The sequence below is a fragment of the Spea bombifrons genome, chromosome 1, assembly GCF_027358695.1.
Source record: "Spea bombifrons isolate aSpeBom1 chromosome 1, aSpeBom1.2.pri, whole genome shotgun sequence".
Taxonomy (NCBI): Eukaryota; Metazoa; Chordata; class Amphibia; order Anura; family Pelobatidae; genus Spea; species Spea bombifrons.
Window position 1 is genome coordinate 109,681,381 of NC_071087.1, and position 19,670 is coordinate 109,701,050.

At 41.8% G+C, this 19,670-nt stretch overlaps 1 protein-coding gene and 1 non-coding gene across 4 annotated transcripts in view; both read left to right on the forward strand.

Moving 5' to 3' along the window:
• Positions 1 to 19,670, forward strand: part of CHD8 (chromodomain helicase DNA binding protein 8) — a 29,680-nt gene that overhangs the window by 6,421 nt on the left and 3,589 nt on the right. Inside the window, exons 4-36 of one of the 3 annotated variants that reach the window (XM_053468484.1) lie at positions 615 to 729; positions 976 to 1,252; positions 1,398 to 1,512; positions 3,421 to 3,606; positions 3,767 to 3,835; positions 3,981 to 4,036; positions 4,128 to 4,329; positions 4,640 to 4,777; positions 5,424 to 5,545; positions 6,581 to 6,824; positions 7,268 to 7,447; positions 7,789 to 7,932; positions 8,026 to 8,281; positions 8,818 to 9,028; positions 9,127 to 9,322; positions 9,430 to 9,597; positions 9,777 to 9,962; positions 10,210 to 10,320; positions 11,156 to 11,349; positions 11,502 to 11,701; positions 11,821 to 11,977; positions 12,222 to 12,311; positions 12,629 to 12,732; positions 12,866 to 12,992; positions 13,256 to 13,328; positions 13,425 to 13,476; positions 14,040 to 14,241; positions 14,333 to 14,541; positions 14,632 to 15,144; positions 17,733 to 17,863; positions 18,052 to 18,252; positions 18,389 to 18,496; positions 19,172 to 19,318. In XM_053468484.1, coding sequence (XP_053324459.1) covers positions 615 to 729; positions 976 to 1,252; positions 1,398 to 1,512; positions 3,421 to 3,606; positions 3,767 to 3,835; positions 3,981 to 4,036; positions 4,128 to 4,329; positions 4,640 to 4,777; positions 5,424 to 5,545; positions 6,581 to 6,824; positions 7,268 to 7,447; positions 7,789 to 7,932; positions 8,026 to 8,281; positions 8,818 to 9,028; positions 9,127 to 9,322; positions 9,430 to 9,597; positions 9,777 to 9,962; positions 10,210 to 10,320; positions 11,156 to 11,349; positions 11,502 to 11,701; positions 11,821 to 11,977; positions 12,222 to 12,311; positions 12,629 to 12,732; positions 12,866 to 12,992; positions 13,256 to 13,328; positions 13,425 to 13,476; positions 14,040 to 14,241; positions 14,333 to 14,541; positions 14,632 to 15,144; positions 17,733 to 17,863; positions 18,052 to 18,252; positions 18,389 to 18,496; positions 19,172 to 19,318 — 5,484 coding nt within the window. The remainder of the gene's footprint in view (positions 1 to 614; positions 730 to 975; positions 1,253 to 1,397; positions 1,513 to 3,420; positions 3,607 to 3,766; positions 3,836 to 3,980; positions 4,037 to 4,127; positions 4,330 to 4,639; positions 4,778 to 5,423; positions 5,546 to 6,580; positions 6,825 to 7,267; positions 7,448 to 7,788; positions 7,933 to 8,025; positions 8,282 to 8,817; positions 9,029 to 9,126; positions 9,323 to 9,429; positions 9,598 to 9,776; positions 9,963 to 10,209; positions 10,321 to 11,155; positions 11,350 to 11,501; positions 11,702 to 11,820; positions 11,978 to 12,221; positions 12,312 to 12,628; positions 12,733 to 12,865; positions 12,993 to 13,255; positions 13,329 to 13,424; positions 13,477 to 14,039; positions 14,242 to 14,332; positions 14,542 to 14,631; positions 15,145 to 17,732; positions 17,864 to 18,051; positions 18,253 to 18,388; positions 18,497 to 19,171; positions 19,319 to 19,670) is intronic. The other 2 variants (XM_053468486.1, XM_053468485.1) reach the window with 2 other exon arrangements.
• On the forward strand, positions 13,050 to 13,158 carry LOC128468447 (small nucleolar RNA U6-53/MBII-28). The gene has a single exon (XR_008345840.1). It is a non-coding gene; the product is annotated as a small nucleolar RNA U6-53/MBII-28 (small nucleolar RNA).

Below are 19,670 nucleotides of genomic sequence, written 5' to 3' on the forward strand. Positions count from 1 at the left end.
ACACACACACTCAGACACACACACACTCAGACACACACACACTCAGACACACACACACTCAGACACACACACACTCACTCAGAGACACACACCCACTCAGAGACACACACAAACACACTCAGGCACACACTCAGGCACACACTCAGACACACACACACACACACACACATTAATTGTATATATTACTCCCTACCGTTTGGGAGATCTGGTATGGGTCCTCTTTATCTTCCAGCGTTTTACTTTTTGTGCTGATGCCGGGGCCGGAGTGACGTCATCACCCGGCTCCCGGCATCAGAGACGGCGTGCGAGAGAGCTGTGCAGGGGAAGATTGTGCAGCTCTAGGATTTATCGGCGTATAACACGCAGGTAGGGTTTCAACTTCATATTTTAGTTTCAAAAAGTGCGTGTTATACGCCGATAAATACGGTAATTTATTTCAATTGGCATCGTGTATTGTATTCGTCTTTTTGGTGGCTAAACTGTCATGACTTTAGTGTTGATAATTTCAAATAAAACAGTTGATCAACAGTTGATGAGAAATGGGAGATGCTTGGTCTAAAACGGTGTCAGTTGATACATTTAAGAACATTTTGTTACTCCTCTTTTCCTGACAGGCTGGCTCCTCGCAGGGAACTACACAGGGCCTATCAGTGGTGAAAGTCCTCAATGCCAGTGAGGTGGCAAGTCTCACAGGTGGCCAGACTCTAGTAAAAGTTGGAACGTGTGGCGGTACGTTACACATGACTACCACACACACTTTTTTGGTTTAGTTTAGATCTAAGGAGGTTGACGGTTTGAAAAGTGACTGGATCTATTGCAATGGACACATACTTACTGTATCATTCACATTTTACAACATCAGTTGTAGCGCATGCTGTATACGTTCTTAATGTTTCTGACAAACCATTATATTTGATTTTGGTAACATCTTCAATACATAAGTCTTTTTGATGTTCCCTAAATTGCTACTTACAGGGGGTGAGCCTCGCAAATTAGACCATCAGAAGAAACAGGAGAAAGCAAACCGTATTGTGGCCGAGGCCATTGCCAGGGCTAGAGCACGTGGGGAGCAGAACATCCCACGTGTCCTAAATGAGGATGAACTGCCACGTGTCAACCCAGATGATGATGATGGGAGCAGAAAGAAAAGAAAGAAGAAGAAGGGTGAAGTTGGGGATAGCTTAATTAATGACAAAAGTAAGAAAAATAAAGGGAGTGGGAGCTCCAGGCCCAGAAGCAAAGGTAAACCCAGGTAAGAACTTTGTTTATTGATGGAGTGTCAATTGATAATATCCTGTGTGTGTTTGGGGGGGGGGGTGTTTGGAGTTATTTGGACGTTGTAGTCATCCAACCATACATCAAATGTGAAAATCTCTGGCCTTTTTTTTTTCTTGTAGTACAATTACCCCCATTGTTGGAAAGAAGAGAAAGCGGAACCCATCTTCTGATAACTCTGATGCTGAGGGGGTCCCATCTCAGGCTTCCCCTGCAGAGGATGAAGATAGTGTCCAGGTACTGTTTTGGGAAACCTAGACTCTCCTATTGAGGAGAAAATGTGAGAGCTCAGCAGAAAGCAAAATAGGGAAGATGGATACATTGTCCTACTTCCCGCTCTAATCAAAACTATTAAAGGTACACTCTAGCCATCATATGCACTCTAATAGTGGTGTGGTCTTATACATTTTTAAAGTTCTCCTTTGCCAAATGCATGAGGGGGGGTTCTGCTGTTTTTCACACTGTGCACGTGAAATGCCTACGTCCATTCATCTCAAGCACTGGCTCTGAGAACACTGCGGGCGGTGGAAAGGAAACACTGCGCATGTATAGAAAGCACTGTATGTGTTCTTCTATAGTGAGCCTTTCAGGGATGCTAAACTATCCCTTAAGTGCCAGAGGTCCAGGCTCTTTATTCTCTAGTTTTTTTATGACGTTTTGCTATACCTTACTTTTAAACAAAAGCTAAACGATTTTAGTGAATAATATAGAAAACTATACTTTTCTTCAGGAGACGTTTCATCTTTTCATTAGTAGTTGGCTTGAGGTATATTGCACAACATGTTGCCATATATGATGTCATAATGACATTTTTTTCCCTAATGTTTCATAATATTTAATTAAAATCATACAATATATAACTATTATATATTCATCTTCTGTCTTCCTAATACATAAATTGTAAAAATTTTGCATGACCCCCCCCTCCCCCAGGTGCTGGGGTTTGGGTCTGTAGACTCACATGGCTCAAAATGTGCCTCATAGCAGTCAGTTATAATCAACAGCTAGAATGAAAATACTAGGTGAAAAAAGGTGTATATATGAAAAAAATTTACTTCGACGGAAAGTGCAATGAAGTGACGAGAAATTAGGAAGTAATGACAAAAGGGATGGTTGTGGCGTTTTGGAGGTAGAAAGTACAAAGCATTGTGTGTTGGTGGAGATAGAATTAACAGTGACAGCGGGGAGAACGGTGTAAAAGAGATATGGGTAGTAAAGGAACAATAAAAGAGGACATTGATAGTATAGGAAAATATTAGTAATGGAGGATAGTGGAGATAAGACTGTAATAGATGGGACAACAGGGTTTGGTGGTAGTGACCAGGGGTTAGGAATTATACTTTTTACTTGTAGTGCTAGGGCAGTGGGATGTGTGTATTTTTTAATTCCTTCTGCATTGTACTCATTGTAATATGGATAGATATCTCTCAAATATGTGAACTCATTGATGTCATTGTGACATCACTGGCATACAACAGTATTGTATTTACATTATTTTTATTTATTTTTCATGAATAACAAATGCCTTTTTTTGTGTGATCAGTTCATGTGGGCTCACAGACAGGGACCAGATCAGGGTCTCTAATGACCCTGCAGCTCCCTGGCTGAAAGGTAACCACTCAATTAAGTCACTAGGGACATGGCCAAGTGTGGGGTGTTTAGGCATGGAGCACAGCACTTGCTGCTATGCATTCAGAGATCATACTCTAACGTGAACACTTTGTGATCACATCGGTGAAGGTTAGAGGGGAAGACTGAGGGTCTCCCTCTCTCTCCACACACAGATGTTAGTAAACTAAAGACCTCTCGGGTCCCTGCTGTAACGGCAGTCTGAAGCTGATGTCACCAGTGACATCAGAGTGGACATGTCCGAACCCAGAAGTTTAGCTAAGCTTCCTAAGAGGTTGCTAGGAAAGGATCCATGGGCAGTATCAGCTACAAGGCAGGCTCTGCTCTGTAGGGACACATGTCGTATTAAACCTGCAAATGCCTTGAATGTTGTTTTTTTGTTTGTTATATATAATATATCTTTAAAAGCCCATTTGGCCATAATTGGCACTCTAAGTTACTTGTTGGGCTCATAATTGCTCCTCAAAGTGGACCTTAATCTCTTGATAAACTCTTTAAATGTTTTTCCCTTCTCAGAAAAGACGCTCAAACCGCCAAGTAAAACGTAAGAAATACACAGAGGACCTGGACATTAAGATAACTGATGATGAAGATGAAGAAGAAGTAGATGTTACCGGACCTATGAAAGCTGAGCCTGTTTTGTTTCCTGAGCCAATCCCAGTTCCTGATGCTGAGATGGCGCCCTCCATGCAGTTTTTCGTGGTGAGTAAAGCAAGTGTACAGAATATTTTATTATTTTAGCACAAGGTCAGACTGCTACTATAGCTCTAAAAGAAAAAGGATTATTTTACTTTATGAAATTTTCATAGTCTAACTTTTCTTTTGTTTGGTTTATTGACATGCTTATGCATTATGCCTACAGGAGAATCCAAGCGAAGAAGATGCTGCAATTGTGGACAAGATTCTGTCCATGCGTGTGGTAAAAAAAGAGGTGAGAAAATGCAGTTTTGTATTCCAAACTGTAAATTTGTACAGGCTTTTTTTTTTTTTCTTTTCCCAGCTAGGATTTTTTATTTTATTATATTCATGAAATTGTACTACCTTTTTTTTAATTTTTTTATTATTTTTTTTTTTAGCTTTCATCTGGAGCTTATATTGATGCTGAAGAATTCTTTGTGAAGTATAAAAACTAGTAAGTATACAGGTATTTCTGGATTGTGTTCAGATGAGCAAGGCTTCTGTGTATTTTCTGAACAGAGCATTCATGTGTTGCATCCTCTTAGCTCGTACCTCCACTGTGAGTGGGCCACAATCGAACAATTAGAAAAGGACAAACGCATCCACCAGAAACTAAAGCGGTTCAAAACCAAAATGGCTCAGATGCGACATTTCTTGCCGGAAGATGAAGAGCCCTTTAACCCTGACTATGTTGAAGTTGATCGAATCTTGGATGAGTCTCATAGCATTGACAAAGATAATGGGGAGGTGAGTTAGCCATACAAAATACTTTTGTTCTTGTTCAGAAAACTAACAGTTTTGAACTGTATTGGTAGTTTCATTCCTTTCAAGGGAAAAACTTTAAAGATATGAATAGTTTGGAGTGTGGATCTTCAAATCACAGTAGACTTCAGTTATCGAATAAATGCTAAAATATTTTCTGGATAATTTATCTCTTTTATTTACTGTAAAAAAGAAAAATTGAATGAGTAGTATATTTTCATGACCGCTATTAAAATGTATTTTATTTTGCTTCTGTCTCGTGTGTCCCTCCCTCTTCTGTTATTCTTTCTCCAAGCCGGTTGTGTACTACCTGGCGAAGTGGTGCTCTCTACCCTATGAAGACAGCACTTGGGAGCTTAAGGAGGACGTAGATGAGAGTAAAGTGGAGGAATTTCGAAGAATTCAGTCTAGACAGCCCGTCCTCAAACGTGTGGTGAGTTACTAACTAGGGGTTACAACCAGCTACTCGAATAATGGCCTTGCGTCAAGTGAATGAGAGAAAGGGGTTTAAATGTTCTCTGTTTGGTGGGTAAGCTCCAGAAGGTCCTCTTCCGCTACCATGAAACTTTATACATTTTGTGCAGTCAGTGCCAGATTTTGTCTGCTGCTCTTTGCCAGAAATCTTATTCAATCACTTATTCGTTACTTTAAAAAATAATTTAAAAAAATCATAAATACTTAGGTAAAATATTAATAATGCATGTCTTAAGTAAAGTGTCCAGGTACCTTATGTCTGAACGTCTTCTGCTAGGATCTCAAGCTTACTGTTTTGGGAAAATGTCATCCCTTGCATCTATATCGTACCAAAGAGCGGCTGCGGTTTAACATGTGTTGCCGAGGACATAAACCAAGAGCAAGTCTGCCTTATTTGAACACGTATAATGGTTTCTTGTACATTGCTTCTGCGATGGCACTTATGTGTAACATATGTTTTCACCAAGTACTTAACTTTTTCAACAAGAATGTTGCTGTTGACTTTGTTAAAGCTACTTTTTTTTATCACCTTTGTTGTCCCCCCCCCCATGGACTCTAGATTGATAATGGTAGCCTTCTTTTACACATTTTTGTTCCTTCCCAAGCCCCGTCCAGCAGCAACGTCCTGGAAGAAATTGGAGCTGTCACGAGAGTATCAAAATGGGAACCAACTGCGAGAATACCAGCTAGAGGGTGTCAACTGGCTGCTCTTTAACTGGTACAATAGGTGAGAGCTGGCAGTCATAGTGTATTTTCTGATCAAAGTCTGGTTACAGAGCTTAAAGAAAACAAGGCGTAATACACAGTATTATGTGAACACAATTCCTAATTATTATTTTGGCGTTTTAGCCGACCCATTGCTAAAAGGAGTATAAAATTAAGCATGTAGGCATGTCATATCTATATACAAACTTTGACAGTAGAGTGGATCGTACCGAATAGCTCAGTGACTTTAAACATGTCATAGGATGCCACCAGTCAGTCAAGACAAGTTTGTTGTAAAGGAGCCCTGACCTTAACCCACACTGAACACCTTTGGGATGAATTGGAAGCTGTTTGGGAGCCAGGCCTACTAAACCAGCATCAGTGCCTGACTTCACAAATTCTTTTGTCTGAAGGGGCACTTACCAAAATGGAGGCTGTTGTAGTTGCAAAGGAGGAGCGTTCCGTGTTAATGCCCATGGTTTTGGAATGGGGTGTCCAACAATCTCATATAGGTGTGATGGTCAGGTGTCCACATACTCTTGGCCAAATACTTAAATTGAATTATTTTGGTCCTTGACTCCTAGGAAGCGTTGGAGTCACTGTGGCGCCTATGTTTTACAGACAACAGTGAACCTCTGTTACAATTCTGTGGGTCGACATCATGCAAAACACATACTCTGCATTCACCTGAAAGTTTTGCATAGTGTGCCTTATACACTAGATTTCTTCTTTTATCCGTACTATTTGCTAAGATAAAGATAAGTGTTGAGTTGCAGTGAGATGAAAAATATCCTGTTACGTAGATTGGAAAGCTCCAACTTGTTCCAGGAGCATTTTGCGATGAGCTTATAAGCATTGTGAAATTACTTACAATAATTGCTGTCTAAGGCAGGACTTGATACCTAGTGTTGCACCTCCTGGAAACCCAAACAAGGGGGCTACACGCATCCATCCTAGTAAGATAGCATGTTATAGCTCCTGCTGTTGTGTCATGGCCTAGGTTGTGTAAGTAACTGTCATCCTGCTATGTACCTTATCTTGTTTCTCGCCTCTGCAGGCAGAATTGTATACTTGCAGATGAAATGGGCTTGGGAAAGACCATCCAGTCCATCACGTTTCTACAAGAGGTCTACAATGTGGGCTTGAGGGGTCCCTTCCTGGTCATTGCGCCACTCTCAACCATCACCAACTGGGAGAGGGAGTTTGCCAGCTGGACGCAGATGAATACCATTGTGTACCATGGCAGCCTAGCCAGTCGGCAAATGATCCAACAATATGAAATGTACTGTAAGGACACCAAGGTAAGCTGTGTGCAATATTTTTCATATACATTTCTATTTATCTTTAAACCTTAAAGGGGCACACTTAAGCCATCATATGCATTGCCATGCATACGATAGCTGAGGGATCCCTTTAAATTTCTCTGGTCTCCCCCTTTGCAAACACACGGTGCGTTTACAAAATACATCTACCCCTTCCCCCACCACCCAGGTATTTTCTGTGCAGGAGATATGTTAATCTGAACGCCTCTCCTTGAACATGATGTACTTACTGCCAGTAGGCAAACGTAACGAGCAAAGAATGCATATTAAAGTAAATTTTGTCTCTACTGGGGCTGTCGTGGATATTAAACTGTCCCCTTTATCAGACAAATCTGAAATTTTTAAATTAGTTGCCTATTAAATTTACCCAAGCTAGCACCGAGCCAATCTGTTTTATTTCATCCTTGTCTCCTATCTGCTAGCAGGGCCGTCTAATTCCTGGAGCTTACAAGTTTGATGCTCTGATCACTACCTTTGAGATGGTGCTGTCAGACTGCCCTGAGTTACGTGAAATTGAGTGGCGCTGTGTCATCATCGATGAAGCACATAGACTGAAGAACAGGAACTGTAAATTGCTGGACAGTTTAAAGCACATGGACCTGGTGAGCATGTCCACCACTGTGAGAGTTATCAAGCAGAAGACCAAGAATTAATATTCTCAGAATAAATAAATGCTGTTCTTAAAGGGGATCTCCCACAATTTTAATAAGTAGTATTGGTTTAAAAAGTTTAAAGTAGTGTGCTGTTTTAACTTTATTTTGGACACTTATACCATGTTATATACATAAATTAGTTTGCATTGCATGTAATATATGTAGACTTTTACTTTTTGAATTTTAGTCTTAAATTTATGATGCTTGTTATGTGTTGAGTAAATGTGATACGTAAAATGTTGTAATCGGTGGTAGGGTCTATTATGGATTTTTTTTTTCCATCCTTCCAGGAGCACAAGGTCCTGTTGACCGGGACACCTTTACAGAACACTGTAGAGGAGCTATTCAGTTTGTTACATTTCCTTGAGCCTACTCAGTTTGCCTCTGAAGCAGAGTTCCTTAAAGACTTTGGCGACCTTAAGACAGAGGAGCAGGTACTTAAAGACCACATGCTATAAAAAAATGTAGACACTGTACATACCTTTTTTAACATCATTGTTACAACTTACTGTGGTTCTTTCCAACAGGTACAAAAGTTACAGGCCATATTAAAGCCAATGATGCTGCGACGGCTTAAAGAGGATGTGGAGAAGAACTTGGCTCCGAAGCAGGAGACCATCATAGAGGTGGAGTTAACCAATATCCAGAAGAAATATTACAGGGCTATCCTGGAGAAGAACTTTTCCTTCTTGACCAAGGGAGCCAGTCAATCAAACACTCCTAACCTGCTTAACACGATGATGGAACTAAGGAAGTGCTGCAACCATCCCTACCTCATCACAGGTACAATGCATTTCTCAACATGTATTTCTTTAACAGATTTTCATATTTATCATATCTCCATGTAGTCCCACCTATATATATTTTTATATCATTTTTGCTATTGGCTGAATGAAACAAATGTGCATATTTTCATGCTTTTCATTTTTTCCTGTTAATATGTGGCAAATAGCTAACTCTTCTGATATAAATCGATACGTTACTTTTAAATTGGTTATCCATTAGCCAAGAATTGGCTTGATGATTCCTAATTTGACAAGGTATTGATCCCCTTTGGTGAAAGCTTCCTTTTGAAAATGAGGTATAGGGGACATCTAATAATTGCCACATATATTGGCTTCCTGGATGTAACAGTCTCAAACTTTTAATTAAAACACATCCTAATATGAAAAGTGATTGAAAACAAATGGTGACATCAGCAATGCTATCGTAGGTGATATGGTTCAAATGTGACAGTTCTTTAAATTCAGTCTTTGTGACATTCCTGTTGATGAGATCTTAGTCATAGTATAATTTGTTTCCTTCTTGCCACTACCCAGGCGCGGAAGAGAAGATCCTGTCTGAGTTCCGAGAGGCAACCCCAGTGATTCCTTTTGACTTTCACCTCCAAGCTATGGTGCGTTCCTCTGGAAAACTAGTGCTCATTGATAAGCTTTTACCAAAACTGAAGTCTGGTGGCCACAAAGTACTCATCTTCTCTCAAATGGTGAGATGCCTGGACATATTGGAAGACTATCTTATACAGAGAAGGTAAGTGCCACAAAAGTAGAATAGCATGCATCCGTGCCATTGCTCGTACCAGTTATCACCAGTTATAGAGCACTGCTTATTTTTTTCCAATTATCCAGATACCTGTATGAGCGAATAGATGGACGTGTCCGTGGCAACATGCGCCAGGCAGCCATTGACCGCTTTAGTCGTCCAGACTCTGACCGGTTTGTGTTTCTGCTGTGTACACGAGCTGGGGGCCTTGGAATTAACCTTACAGCTGCTGACACTTGTATTATATTTGATTCTGACTGGAACCCTCAGAATGATCTTCAGGTATTTACTTTTTTCTCCATGTGTGCTGTGTACCTCTGCTGATTCTTTTTCAACGTTTTCAGCTTCTAAGATTTTTTTTTTTTTTTTTTTTTTTTTTTTTTTTTTAGGCACAAGCACGATGTCATCGCATTGGGCAGAGCAAAGCAGTAAAGATTTACCGTCTCATAACCCGTAATTCCTATGAGCGAGAAATGTTTGACAAGGCTAGTCTGAAGCTGGGATTAGACAAAGCTGTTCTGCAGTCTATGAGTGGTCGAGAAAATCACTTGAGTGGGGTAAGCAACGTGGACAAGGATGATGGCTTAGGGAAAAAACTACTAGAAAAATGTTTTTCATTTTTTTTTTGTAAATGTGACAACAGTGTTGACGATACATTTGTAAGTAAAATGTTTAGGAATGTGATTTGAGACAGTTTGGTATTCATTTTTTTTCTTTTTTTTTTTTTCTTCTTTAGCAGCCCATCCAGCAGTTTACAAAGAAAGAAATAGAAGACCTCCTACGAAAAGGTGCCTATGCAGCTATCATGGATGAAGATGATGAAGGCTCCAAGTTCTGTGAAGAAGACATTGATCAGATCCTGCTGAGAAGAACAACAACTATCACTATTGAATCTGAAGGAAAGGGCTCCACCTTCTCAAAGGTCTGATACTGGCTTGTTCATTCCTAATATATCTTTTCTTGTCTTATGTAGCTTTGTTGCTGAATGTCATGTACATTGCACAAGCTGAGGTGTGCATTGTTGCAGAACTTTCTTGATTTTTGTCATTTATGCCCTATAATTACATTCACCCAGCTGTGTTCATCCCTTTGTAATATGTATCTTCAATACGTCATATTGATTTGAAAGAGTGTTTCCTACTTTAATGTTGATCCTTATTTCACACCAGGCCAGTTTTGTGGCTTCTGAAAACAGAACTGATATATCACTGGATGATCCCAACTTCTGGCAAAAGTGGGCTAAGAAAGCTGATTTAGACCTGGATCTTCTCAGCAGCAAGGTGAGTGATAGGTAGTTAATAGTGATAACCTATGACCACTCTATTCTAAGAAATGAAAAGGTTACAGCTGTTATGTTAAAAGCTGGCATTTTCCATCCTGATATGGATCAAAATATTGGGCAGTTCATTGCTTTTTTTTTGAGCAATTTTGAGGTTTTGTAACATTGGGTGTTATTGCTAATACTAATAGTAACCCAGTAAAAACTTGTTGCTGCAATACCTCGACCATGGTGCAAAGCAAAAAAAATCTAGGGGCCTAGAGTGACCTATGCTTGGATGGTATCAGAGTACTTAGGTGATGTTGCTGAATGCTTACTGAAATTCAACAAAGGCTGGTAGTAGAACTAGTGCATGGAAAGGGTTAAAATTCCACTGTTCAAGAATACCCAGGGTGTCTAGTTTTTTAATATTTTTAAAAATATATGGTTTAATGTTGATTAATCGAATAGGCCAGCTTCAAATATGTCCCAAATATTCCAAATTAAAAAAACTGAGATGTGCATGTCCCTAATGTGGTCTTTTAGTCCCAAAAAAGTATGCATGTATGGCATTACAGTACTACAGAGGTGTTTCTGAACACAGTTGGGGTGTTTGTTTTTTTAGTAACCCTCCAAATTCTTAGTAAATTTTATAACTTAAGGACAATGGGCGGTCCCTAAACCCATTGAACACTATGCATTTTGAGCCCGTACATGTATGGGCTTTATCATTTAGGGGTTAAAGAACTTCAAATCCTGCAATGAGGAACGCAGACTGTAGTAATGAGAGAAGGGAGGTGGTGTTGGCACGGTGTTCTTTCAGGCCCAGCACTCATCACGTTCTCTTTATTCTGTAGAACACGCTGGTAATAGACACGCCACGAATCAGGAAGCAGACTCGGCACTTCAGTAACAAAGATGATGACATGGTCGAGTTTTCAGACTTGGAGAGTGATGATGATGATCGACCCAGGGCTCGGCGTCAGGAGAGAAAGCATGGTTATGGACGCACTGATTGCTTCCGTGTTGAAAAACACCTACTGGTTTATGGGTGAGCCCCCACTTCTCCTTATTTTCTTCCACATGTGGTGTGTAGCAATAGCCATATAGTAGTTTTATGCATCTCTGGCAATTAGTTTATTATTATTATTTGTGGAAAGCTTAGTAAACTCTTCTTCTGCTGTGTTTTAACTGTTCATTCAGATGGGGTCGCTGGCGGGACATACTCGCTCATGGTCGTTTCAAACGCGGGATGACTGAGCGAGATGTGGAAAGGATTTGCCGAGCCATCCTTGTTTACTGTCTGCTGCATTACCGGGGAGATGAGAATATAAAAAGTTTCATATGGGACCTTATCACTCCAGCAGAGAACGGAAAAACTAAGCAGCTCCAAAATCACACTGGTAATCAGTCATATATGTACATAAGTAGTATGGTTCATGGTGGATGCATAGCTTTGACTTGATCAACGTGTATAGGTACAATATTGATCATTTACATGCTGATTTCGCCCCTTACCCAGGTTTATCAATCCCAGTCCCCAGAGGGCGCAAGGGTAAGAAGGTGAAATCCCAAAGCAGCTTTGATATACATAAGGCTGATTGGATCCGCAAGTATAACCCAGATACCCTGTTTCAGGATGAAGGCTACAAGAAGCACCTAAAACACCAGTGCAACAAGTGAGGATATATAATTGGGTGTAAATAACTATAGATGAGTGATATGTCATTTTGACACATGTGTTCCATAATGTGTGACATGGCATAATTGGTCATAACAATCTTAAAAATATGCGAGTAATTTAGAAGCAAAAAGCATAAAATGGGAATGTCTGAAAGAATTATAAAACTGTGCTTGCAGTCTTCATAACACAAGTAATATTCCCAGTCCAGTTCATCTTTTATCTGTCGTGGCTCTTTTTAGGGTGTTGCTGCGGGTTCGTATGTTGTATTATCTCAGACAGGAGGTAATTGGAAATGAAGCTCCTAAGGTCCTGGCAGGTGTGGATGCTAGGTAAGATCTTTAACAAGAGCCATGCCCTGTCATTTTATTACACGCACTTTGTATGTGTTTTTTTTTATTTTTATATAGAACCCAAGAATTTGACTTATTTCTTCTATCTTGTTGAAATTGTCAGGGTGGGTGAAAATGGGGAAGTGCACAGGAATCTAGATACATAGTTCATAAGTTTGAAAAAAGACCTAAGTCCATCAAGTTCAACCCTTCTACCTAAACTTCCTATTCTTGATACTTTGTACAAAAGAAATTGTATGGTTTGAGGGAACGGATTTGGTAAATTGCTTAATGCCTATTTAATATTCTCTGTACAGGGAGATTGACATCTGGTTCCCAGAGGTGGATCAGGTAGAGGTTCCATCACTTTGGTGGGATAGAGAGGCGGACAAGTCTCTGCTTATCGGGGTATTCAAACATGGTGAGTTCATCCAGCTTAAGAACATTGTAAACGTGGGTTGTGTCAGACAGACTATGGATTTGTATTGTGCTTCTTAAGCTCTCATAGCTACAGCCAATTATCATACATGTTACATTGTCCTTTTTCATTTTAGGTTATGAAAAGTATAACACTATGAGAGCAGACCCTGCTTTGTGTTTTTTGGAAAAGGTGGGGGGCCCAGATGCACAAGCCATTGCAGCTGAACACCACGCCCAGGACTTTGCTGAGCTACCTGAAGGGTTAGTTTGGACGTGCAATAGTCCTGTAGAGAGTAGCTTGTTTCTGCACACAGTTGCTTCCAGTGATGAGTTGCCATGCTAATACTGATGCAACAGCCAGATCCCTCTGGGAAATGTGCTGGGGGCAAATGAGTTTAACAAAGTTCTCATTTGAACTCTGAGGCTAGCAAAACGTGGGCACATTTAGGGGGAAGTCTTCTGATGTATGTGGGGGTTTTGTCAGTGTTGGCTATGCTCTGATTTTTTCTATTCCTCTAATACAGAGGGGAGTTTGATCGAGATATAGAGGATCCAGAATACAGGCCACTCCATGCACAAAAAGAGCCGGAAGATGAGGTACAGCTGAAGTAAATTTGCACCTGATACTTGCGTCCTGCGGAGGTGGATTCCAGTGTCTTGTTTCTAACACTCTCTTACACTTTTGTTTTCCAGGTTGATTCCCTAATGATGGATGAGGAAATATCAGTTGTGGATGGGGAAGAAGGTGAGTGGAGGTCAAAAATCAAGGGTGGGTTGGAGTTTAAGGAAAATTCTTTTGTGTGTTATGCTTTTTGTAAATATTCATTGCTACGTAATATACTGTATGACATCTTGTTAGTAATGTGTTGACTAAGTGTATTACGCCATGAGTATGCAAGGAGACTGCTGGGTTCAATCCTAAACCAAGCCATTAAAGAGACTGCTTTGGAAGCGTGTATACGTACTATCTACGTTTTTATACGATTTGCTGTCCCTATAAAATCAGGAGAAATCGGATTAAAAAATAAAAAAAGTACTGGAAACTGTAAAAAGGGCTTGGAATGTAAAGTGAAGTAAATGATATGTAATTAATGCATGTGGTAACTTTGTGGTCCCTTTTTCAGTATTCCCCAAATGCATTTGTGTCTTTCCCCATGCACCAACTAAGTGCAATGCTCCCCTTTGCTGACTCTGGGAAAGTTGCTGCTCATATACCTGCACGCTAACATGATTAACCTTAACAAATGTGGATGCATGTACTAGAGACTAGACTAACTCTCTTTTCTACTACTCTCTTCACTACTGAAGCAACACCAATGCCGAGTGGTATGTTATGGCCCCCTGGCTCTGCTCTGACAGCACGCCTGCGTCGCCTCGTCACTGCCTGCCAGCGCAGCTACAAACGTGAGCAGCTCAAGATTGAGGCTGCCGAGAGAGGGGACAAGCGCAGGAAACGGTGTGAGGCAGCTTTCAAATTAAAAGAAATTGCACGCAGAGAGAAGCAGCAAAGGTAGGCACAAACAATTCGCGAAATCTGTTTTGGGTTAAAAAATTTATCCTGTGCTGCACTATTCTCAATGTTTTTCTATTGTAACTGTCAGGTGGACACGGCGTGAAGCATGTGACTTTTTTCGTGTGCTGTCCAGTTTTGGTGTGGAGTATGACCCTGACACACAGCTCTATGAATGGCAGAGATTTCGTAGTCTGGCACGGCTGGACAAGAAGACTGATGATTCACTCCTCAAATACTTCCATGGATTTGTGGCTATGTGCCGACAAGTGTGCCGCCTGCCGCCAGCTGCTGGGGATGGTAAGTTTTATGTGTAAAATTGTTTTGGTGCTTCTAGATATTTAGCTTCTGGCTTTACATATTTACATTTATCTTATTCCTCTTCTTTAGAACCACCAGACCCATCTCTCTTCATTGAGCCCATTTCAGAGGAACGTGCTGCTCGTGCTTTGTTTCGCCTGGACCTGCTTCGTAGGGTGCGAGAGCAAGTGTTGTGCCACCCTCTCCTTCCTGCGCGTTTGTCTCTATGCCGACCAAACCCAGAGCTTCCGGAGTGGTGGGAGTGCGGACGTCATGATAGGGAGTTACTTGAAGGAGCGGCTCGCTATGGGTTGAGCCGTACAGACCTTACGCTTATGCCAGATCCTTCCTTCTCTTTCCTGCGCTGCCGGCTCAACTATCTCCAGACCAGAGGCATGTCTGGGCTTTCCCGCCCTTCCACCCCCAGCACTCTTCCTTCACTGACTTCCACAGACCTCCAGCCCACACACCTCCTCTCAGTACCCTCATCTGTCAGCTCGTCTCCTGCTCCACGTAGACCCTCATCCTGTTCATCTTCCGTTTCTTCGCATTCGGAGGACTCCTCCGATGAGAGCAACATGAGCAGAGCAGCTAAGCTAAATGGTGAGTCAGAGAAACCATTTCTAATCTTATTTTGCATTAAATTTGTTTACACAGTACTAAGTAAACCTAGCATACAATTTATAGGATTACAATATACTAAAACCAAAAGCATTTTTGTGGGTCATATTTTTATTTTTTTTTCTCCCAAACCAATTCAATATCTACACACTTGACAGTACACGAGTATGACCTGGTGTTCCCAGTTGGATGTGTCTGAGCAATGAAGAGTTGGTCCCTTTGTTGGAATGTTGGTGGCATCTGGGAATGTCATTTCTCATCCTTCTTTGCCTGAGTTGTCTTATTTCAAAAAAGACTTATAATGTAAAAGGTTCTAGTTTGCCAAAGCTCTCAGCGAGGCTCTCTGGATATATAGGATTGTAGGATGAATCTCATCCAAGTAGATATCTTGTATTTAACCTCCAACATCGCAATTTAGTAAATTCTGGCATTTTGTTGTCACGCTTTTAGCATAGCTGAATTCATTTATTAAGACAACTTGAATTATATCCTTTATGTTGTCAATCAGAGGAAACTTTGGCAGGGCCAACATTCTCTGATCAATTTCTTGTCCTGAAGGCAATTTTACCATCTCAACCCAACCTTAAAAATGCTGTCAGAAGCTTAACAATAGGAGTGATATTACATCATTGGGAGCTGCAATCACATAGATCCAGAGAAAATGGATTCAATATAACTTGTCTCTTCATATATATATATATATATATATATATATATATATATATATACCGTATTGGCTCGGATATAGGCCGCCCCCGTATATAGGCCGCACCCTAAAAGTTTGGTGCTTTTTTAAAGAAAAAGTTTTTTTTCTTTAAAAAAGCACCAAAAAAAACATGCTGCCACTCTGTCCCCCCCCCCGAGATACGCTGCCACTGTCCTCCCCCCCGAGATATGCTGCCACTGTCCTCCCCCCCGAGATATGCTGCCACTGTCCTCCCCCCCCCGAGATATGCTGCCGCTGTCCTCCCCCCCGAGATATGCTGCCGCTGTCCTCCCCCCCGAGATATGCTGCCGCTGTCCTCCCCCCCGAGATATGCTGCCGCTGTCCTCCCTCCCCGCGATACGCTGCCGCTGTCCTCCCTCCCCGCGATACGCTGCCGCTGTCCTCCCTCCCCGCGATACGCTGCCGCTGTCCTCCCTCCCCGCGATACGCTGCCGCTGTCCTCCCTCCCCGCGATACGCTGCCGCTGTCCTCCCTCCCCGCGATACGCTGCCGCTGCCCTCCCTCCCCGCGATACGCTGCCCTCCCTCCCCGAGATCCGCTGCCCTCCCTCCCCGCGATACGCTGCCCTCCCTCCCCGCGATACGCTGCCCTCCCTCCCCGAGATCCGCTGCCCTCCCTCCCCGCGATACGCTGCCCTCCCTCCCCGCGATACGCTGCCCTCCCTCCCCGCGATACGCTGCCCTCCCTCCCCGCGATACGCTGCCGCTGTCCTCCCCTGCCCCCCCTCCTCGACTTACCGGAGCAGACTCCCGGGTGTCTTCAGGGCCGGCGAGGGACATCTACGCAATACGCGTATGCAACTTCCGGTACCGTTACCGGAAGTTGCATTTGCGTATTGCGTAAATGTCTCCCGCCGGCCCCGCAAGACACCCGGGAGTCTGCTCCGGTAAGTCGGGGGTGGGCAGAGGTAAAACGCTTAGATAACCTCCCGTGCCGGCACCCCCCCCCCCGTGGGAAGTGCTGGCCGGGGAGGCTGTCTGAGCGTATCGGGGAGTAGGATGCAGGTCCCCTGCACCGCTGCGGGGGATCTGTATCTTAACCCCGCTGCCTGCCCGGCGCCCGGGACTGCATGTCCCGGGCGTCGGGCGCTAGACCCCGAATATAGGCCGCACCCCCACTTTAAAAACTTAAAGTGGGGGAAAAAAGTGCGGCCTATATTCGAGCCAATACGGTATATATATATATATATATATATATATATATATATATATATATATATATATATATATATATATATATATATATATATATATATATATATATATATATATATATTATACATATACTGGGTTTTTAATACATATTTGTTTTTATTTTAATCTGCCTCATCGACTGACACAATCCAACCAGCTGCTCCTTTATTCCCTGCGGCAGCCAACAGCTAATACTATCAATTAATTCATTTAATTTAGAATGACCAACTCCCCTTAATGTTTGTTTTGGTGGCGGTGGCGGGGCCTGAAACTTTGTGGACTGGAAATGAGCAGTCCTTCAATTACTAAAGGAAGCGATGGCTGTGTACCTATGTTTTAGTCAAAACTCTATTGGTGCTGGCTAGATGCCAGCATTTTATGTTCCCGAGTGATTAATTTGTAGCAATGAATGAAATGCAACAAAAGCTGCAACCAAATTAATATTTCAAAAGGATTAATCACACCACTGTTGTCATTTTCCCCCCTTCCATCTGTGCTGCCACCTGTTACATTATATAGATCCTCTATGTAAGATGAACAATTCTGATGCAAGGCTTGAAAAGTGATCTTATCGCCATAGAATCCAAAACCGCATACATTGCTATGGTGGCTGCCTTGTACAGTACTGTAAGTGTGTGCAATTTTCTCAGCAGGTGTACCTCACTCGGCTCTTTTTGATGATGAGAGCCGTCTGTCTCTTACTGCATCCCCTGCTGACCTTACCACAGAGGACGGCGCTCAGACTGCTTTGGGGACACCACACAGTACAGAATGGCCAAAGGTAACCTAATCTATGTAGAACCTAAAGCTTCCATTGTAGATTGGGAGGTATAACACTTTGCTTTATAGTGTATTTTTACGCTGGTGTTAATGGTGTTGATTTGAAGCCAGCCATGGGGCTGAATGATCTTATTGAATGCTGCATAATTACATATCTGGGTGGCTAAAGTGAATACTCTTGCCTTTCAGGATAGGGTTCTGATTTGTCGCATTGAACAAGTCTGCAATGCAGTGTTAACCGGAAAATGGGGTTCACCACGAAGAATTTCAGACCCACCCAGCGACAGCCCTGACAGCATGTCCCCAACCCCAGAGGAACAAAGTCCTGCCCAGTTCACACAAATACGCTCTTCTCCTGATCCCAAGGAGTTTACTATACAAATCAAAAGTGTAAGTACAGGGGTATATGCATAAACCCCAGGAGGCCTGAGGCTGGATACAAAATATGTACCTAAAATCTGGTAACCCCATCATTACTTCTGCTTCTGTTACTTTGTGTTGATATTTTTCCCCTTCTTGCTTATAGGAAGAAGGGCTGAAGATTAAATTTCAGAAGCACAGGCTTCAGGAAAACGGTGCTCTTGAGTCCACACATCATGTCCACAAGAAAAAAAGCAAAAAGAAGTCAAGTCAGGTAATTAGGCCGATCTCTGGTTTCCATGACAGCACAATTTCATTTTATAGCCGGCAAATTATTATTACAGCATATGTCGGCTAAATATTTTCTTCTCTGTTGAGACAACTTGTCTTTATTTTCCTTTTATTCGGTTACGTGCAATAAACCTTACTAGTCTTTCTGCACCACTGCCCTGGTCCGCTATTATACCACAGGAGGCAGACTCTTGCTCTCTGGTTGTACCTGGTGTTTACATGGCTTCATATTTGGACCTATGCATTCTACTAATATTCACAACCCATTCAATGATATGCTTATTTGTCTGACAGCCTGGCATCGGCTGATTGGTGGCAATTGGCTCTGCACATTTCTGATCCCTTAAGCATTTAATATATTTTTTTGTGGTAGAAAGAATACAGCAGCTCAGGAGTTCATCCCCTCCCAGCCCTCTTGCCAGTCTTTGGTAGCCAGCTGCACTCTATGCGTTTCAAACAGACGATGTTCTCCGTATCTTCATTTTATATCCCAAGTAAAGAATGGCAAACTTTTTTTTTTTATTTTTTTTTTTTTTTTTTTTTTTTAAATCAGTGGCTCACAAATGAGGAGCTTGCCTAAAAGAAACACCACTTCATTGGGTCAGCACTTGATGTAGATCTTTTACCTTTCTTTAAATCAATATTTTTTTCTTCCCAGGTTGAGCTTGACATGGACGCCAGGATTCCAGTGGTGAATCAGAGAGATGGCACCGTGCTGCTAGGAGACGAAGCACCTAGACGCAATCAGCTACATGAATGGTTGCAAAGGCATCCAGATTTTGTGGTGGATGCTCGCTTTCTTACGGTAACATATCAAAAAGGACAGAGATTCAGCAATAGAGTTGCTGTTTTAGGATTTGGTGCAAAGTATCTATAGAAATGTTTTCATTTATATAGCACCATTAAATTCTGCTGTGCAATGGGCAAACAGACATGGCATTTTGCATGCAGCTTCTGTTTGTTCAAAAATACAGAATTTTAGAGTGGCGCTTTACTAGAACAAGTATTAACAGTAGGGCTGCAACTAACTATTATTTTCATAATCGATTAGTTGGCCGATAATTTTTTTTCGATTAATCGAGTAAAAAAAAAAACAATATGCACACTTTTCGTTTATTTAAAATAAAAACTTATAATTTACACTAAGATGTGCCATT